The following is a 4,523-nucleotide window of genomic DNA, read 5'->3' as shown; positions in this document are numbered from 1 at the left end:
GGAGGGAGGGACGGAAGGAAGGAAGGAAGGAAGGAAGGAAGGAAGGAAGGAAGGAAGGAAGGAAGGAAAAAGAAGGAAGAGAGAGAGAGAAAAAGAGAAGAAAGAAGAAGGGAGGGAGGGAAAGAAAAGAAAAAAGAGGAAAAAAAGAAGGGAAAAAAGTCACTAGCCAGGCACAGCAGCACCAACGTTTGATCCCAGCACTTGAAAGGCAGAAGCAGACAGATCTCTGTGACTTTGAGGCCAGCCTGTTATACATAGAGAGTTCTAGGACAGCCAGGGCTATGTAGAGAGAGCCTGTCTCAAAAAGAAATAAACCCTGCAGCCCTACACACTAGGTAGCTCACAAGTGCCTGAAACTCCAGCTGCAGAAGATCCGATACCCTCCTCTGGCCTCCCAGGGTACACCTGCGCACATACATATGTAGCAAAAATTGTCTTCATGCATCTCTGAGACCCTTAGCTGTGGCAGACCTTGGTTCTACTTGGTTTGGATACTATCTTTTCTTCACAGTTTTATATGCTAAGCTAGCTCACCCTCAAGCTAAAACTAGTTTTCTGACTAATTTTGATAATATTTTGAAATTTTGCTACTTTTATCTTTAATAACAGAGTAAAATCAGAAAAAAAAAATTCTGGATACTTGAAAGTTCTGACTTACCAACTGTGGTTTGAAGCTATGCCAGAATGGACAGCTTATATGAAGTCTTTTAAAAAGGTTATTGAAGCTGTCAGAATGGCTAGGCAATGCAGTTATCAGAAGAAATAAGGCAGCTTTTGTATATAATGTCATGGGAAAAAATGAAGCCATATTAAGGTAAATTGAGATTTAATAAAAAAAAATTTCTTTTTGGTTTTTCGAGACAGAATAAAAATTTTAAATAACTAAAATCATCCTTTATAACACTGTAGGGAAAGCTTTTAAGTATGATCAGAAAAGCCTTTTTTTGAGAAAGATCTTCAGCTCTCTATCCCACGATAGCCTTTAACTATGTAGCTTAGGCTGGCCTTGAGTTCCCAGTGATCCTTTTGTCCCAATTTTTCAAGTACTGAGATTAAAAGCATGTATCACCACAGTTAACCAAAAAAAAGTCTAAAATTTTAACTTATATCAGTAGATTGTCCACTTACAGTCCCTTCTCTTCAATTCTTGCCTGTACTCACATAAACAAATTTAATAGGAAGATAAATTTTATCAACTGGTATCAGGTGATGATCAGAGTGATAGAGTGGTATGGACACAGACAGCACTAGCTAATTCCCAGCTCACTGTCCTGCGGAGTGTACATAATCCATTTCCTTCAAAAAAAGGTTTAGGGGTTGGGGGTCGGAGCTTGGAAAGACAGTTTGGCAGTTAGGAGCACCGGCTACTCTCCTAGAGGACTGAGAATTTGATTCCCAGCACCCAGATGATGGCTCAGAGCCAACTCCAGTTACAGGGGGTCCAATGCCCTCCGATGCTTTCATGTGCAATACACACACCTGATGTGCAGATATACATGGAGACAAAATACCTATAAAAACAAGTTTAAAGAGAAAAAACAAAGGATAACTTGCCAAAATCAGTAAGGCAGACCTTTTAAAAACTGTATGAGCAGGGAAATGTGGCACAAGCCCTTTTCTACAGAGACGGATAATAACTAGGGTAATAATACTATCAGCCTCTTTCCTTCACTCCTTCTGAAGTGGAGAAGTTATTTGACTGACAATTTGGAGGAGAAACAGGGCATGCTTGCTCAACCTCTTCTGAAAGCAGCCCATAACACAGAACACATGCTCTTTGAGCTCTCTCTATGGAGGGAAGTCTGGTTATTCAGCACTTCCAGTTACTAGATGTGAGGAAGGAGCCTTGTTAGCTAACCCTCCATTCATCCTATAAATTTCATTGTTGCTGTACACATAAGCCATTTTTTTGCAAATATCTCTATAACATTAAAGCTGACATTCTGACATCTACCTGCCTCGCTTCTCAGGGGGATTTACAAGGGGAAACGGACGGTGTTGGGCATCTCTCACATACTAACAGCTGGTGGAGGGGTTGGGGATTTAGCTCAGTGGTGGGGCGCTTGCCTAGCAAGCGCAAGGTCCTGGGTTCAGTCCTCAGCTCTGAAGAAAAAAAAAAAATAGCTGGTGGAAAGGAAGAATCAGTACCTCCTTAAACCCAATTAACCACCCAAGAACTGCTGTGCAGATCACCAGTCCTCTTCAAAAATAAAGTTTAAAATCACTTCTTCAGGATGAAGAGATGGCTCAGTGGTTAAGAGCACTGACTGCTCTTCCAGAGGTCCTGAGTTCAAATCCCAGCAACCACATGGTGGCTCACAACCATTTGTAATGAGATTGGATGCCCTATTCTGGTGTGTCCAAAGACAGCGACAGTGTACTCATAAATAAAATAAATAAATAAATCTTTAAAAATAAAATAAAATCACTTCTTCGCTCCATACTTAAGAAATACTTATCGTGGCCTTACAATTCTCCTGATAGCATGTCATGAATCTGACTTGGAATCCCTATATTTGTAACTAGAACCAACTGCCCTGGAGTCAATAGCTTACCTTCAGTCCGTCATCCACATCCTTCACATAGCCTTTCTCATACAAATCCTGTGGAACATTTAAGATGCGTTTCGAAAAATCATTTTCTTGCCAATCCACTCGAAGACCTACAATAGACGATAATAATTTGAGACTATCTATGAGAGCTCGTGCCAATTTTCTGCCCACTCGCAAAGTCTACACCAGACTCATACTTGACACGTAGTGGGGACTGGTCTTCAACTTGTAATCTTCCCGCCTCTGCTTCCTGGTTGCATGGATTATAAACATGTTCCACACATTTGTCTTTGGAATACCTCCTGTTAAAAACCTATTGTATTAGGGTCTAGAGAGATGGCTCAGAAATTAAGAGCACCATCTGCTCTTCTAGAGGTCCTGAGTTCAATTCCCAGTAACCACATATGGTGGCTTACATCGATCTGTAATAGGATCTGATGCCCTCTTCTGGCCTGCAGGTGTACATGCTGATATACATGATATACATGATATAGAGCACTAATATACATTAAATAAATAAATAAATAAATAAATAAATCTTTTTTTAAAAAAAAGAGCTATTGTATTTATCAAAATTAAAGGTAGATGAGGAGCAGGGGATAAATAGATACAGTAAAACCTTGATCAGTTCTTGAAGATGATAGTATTCAGCTATAGAATAGGCTAGAATATAGGGTGCTTACACTAGAAAGAGCCAGGAGAGTAAGTAGGGACCTAGTTACACAAATGCAAGGATTATGGGTGCAGTGGGAGTAGAGGGAAAGGGGAAAGGAAGAGAGAGAAACGCAGGGCAGATTTCACACAGCAACACACTGGCAAAATACCTTCAATGTTTTCAGACCTGCTCTGGGGCCAGAGGTCTGAGAAATAATTCAGTCTTTATGAGCCTTTGGAAATGGAAATGGTGGTTTTATTGGTCTCAGCAGAGCCATGATGCTATGCTCCCTGAATGCCTCTGCATTTGGCTCCAAGGGGAACACTACAGTCTCTCCATTCAAACAAGGACAAATTCAACCTTTTAAACCATTTGACCCAGCAGGTCTGGAGAGGATATGGCAATCCTCTCCCTGGAGAGCCAGAAGAACAAGGTTTCAAATCTTTTCAGCCTCTAGACAATGGTCATTTCTAGTATTAAAAGGTTTTAGTGTGTTTGTTCTTTGTGTGTGAGTGCAAAAAAGGTAAAGTCCTTATTATTATTATTATTATTATTATTATTATTAGCTTACCAAAAAATCACGTGATACTCCAAAGAATTGGCAAGAATAAATCATTTCCCAGTTTTTCTTTTCATCCCTCTGTTTAGGAGGAAAGTGACCGCTCACCTCATCTTTTGCATCCATACAAAACCCTGGCAGACAGGCGTACATCTAAGAAAGTAGGATCAAGGTTCTTGCTGGTGATCCACACTACTCCCCAGGCACTGCTGAAGTCTTATACTTCACCTAACAAGCCTGCCTCTGAGGATGCTTCTAGCCTACCCCAACCCCTACCAAAATATGTTTCCCTGGAGGTTCTCCAAATCAAGTTACTGTATCATCCCAGATCTCAGTTTAGTATCTGTACCTAACACTCAATTTATAATCCTAAAATATGATAAAAATCACAAGAGCATTATGCTAAGAGATTTTTCTCCTTCCTTCCTTCCTTCTCTCCCTCCTTCCTTCTTCTGTTTGTTTGTCTGTTTGTCTGTTTGTTTGTTTGTTTTTTGAGATAGGGTTTCTCTGTGTAGCCTTGGCTGTCCTGGAACTCGCTCTGTAGACCAGGATGACCTTGAACTCACAGAGACCCACCTGTTGAGCTGCCTGTGAACTGCCTAGTGTGGGTACAGGGAACTGAACTCGGATCCTTTGGAAGAACAGCAAACTATTAACCACTGAGCCATCTTTCCAACCTTTGATGACTATATTCTTTTACTTCAAAAAATTATCTATCTATCTATCTATCTATCTATCTATCTATCTATCTATCTAT

At 40.4% G+C, this 4,523-nt stretch overlaps 1 protein-coding gene across 1 annotated transcript in view; it reads right to left on the bottom strand.

The window, feature by feature from the left end:
• The window catches only part of Acaca (acetyl-CoA carboxylase alpha), a 266,070-nt gene that overhangs the window by 167,001 nt on the left and 94,546 nt on the right, over positions 1 to 4,523 (bottom strand). Inside the window, exons 9-10 of the mRNA XM_028772253.1 lie at positions 2,556 to 2,662; positions 659 to 674 (exon numbers count right to left, since the gene is read on the bottom strand). Coding sequence (XP_028628086.1) covers positions 659 to 674; positions 2,556 to 2,662 — 123 coding nt within the window. The remainder of the gene's footprint in view (positions 1 to 658; positions 675 to 2,555; positions 2,663 to 4,523) is intronic.

This window comes from Grammomys surdaster, unplaced genomic scaffold (genome assembly GCF_004785775.1).
Source record: "Grammomys surdaster isolate TR1022 unplaced genomic scaffold, NIH_TR_1.0 213, whole genome shotgun sequence".
Classification (NCBI taxonomy): Eukaryota; Metazoa; Chordata; class Mammalia; order Rodentia; family Muridae; genus Grammomys; species Grammomys surdaster.
The sequence above is the reverse complement of the archived record's forward strand: the minus strand, read 5'-3'. Positions and strand labels throughout refer to the sequence as shown.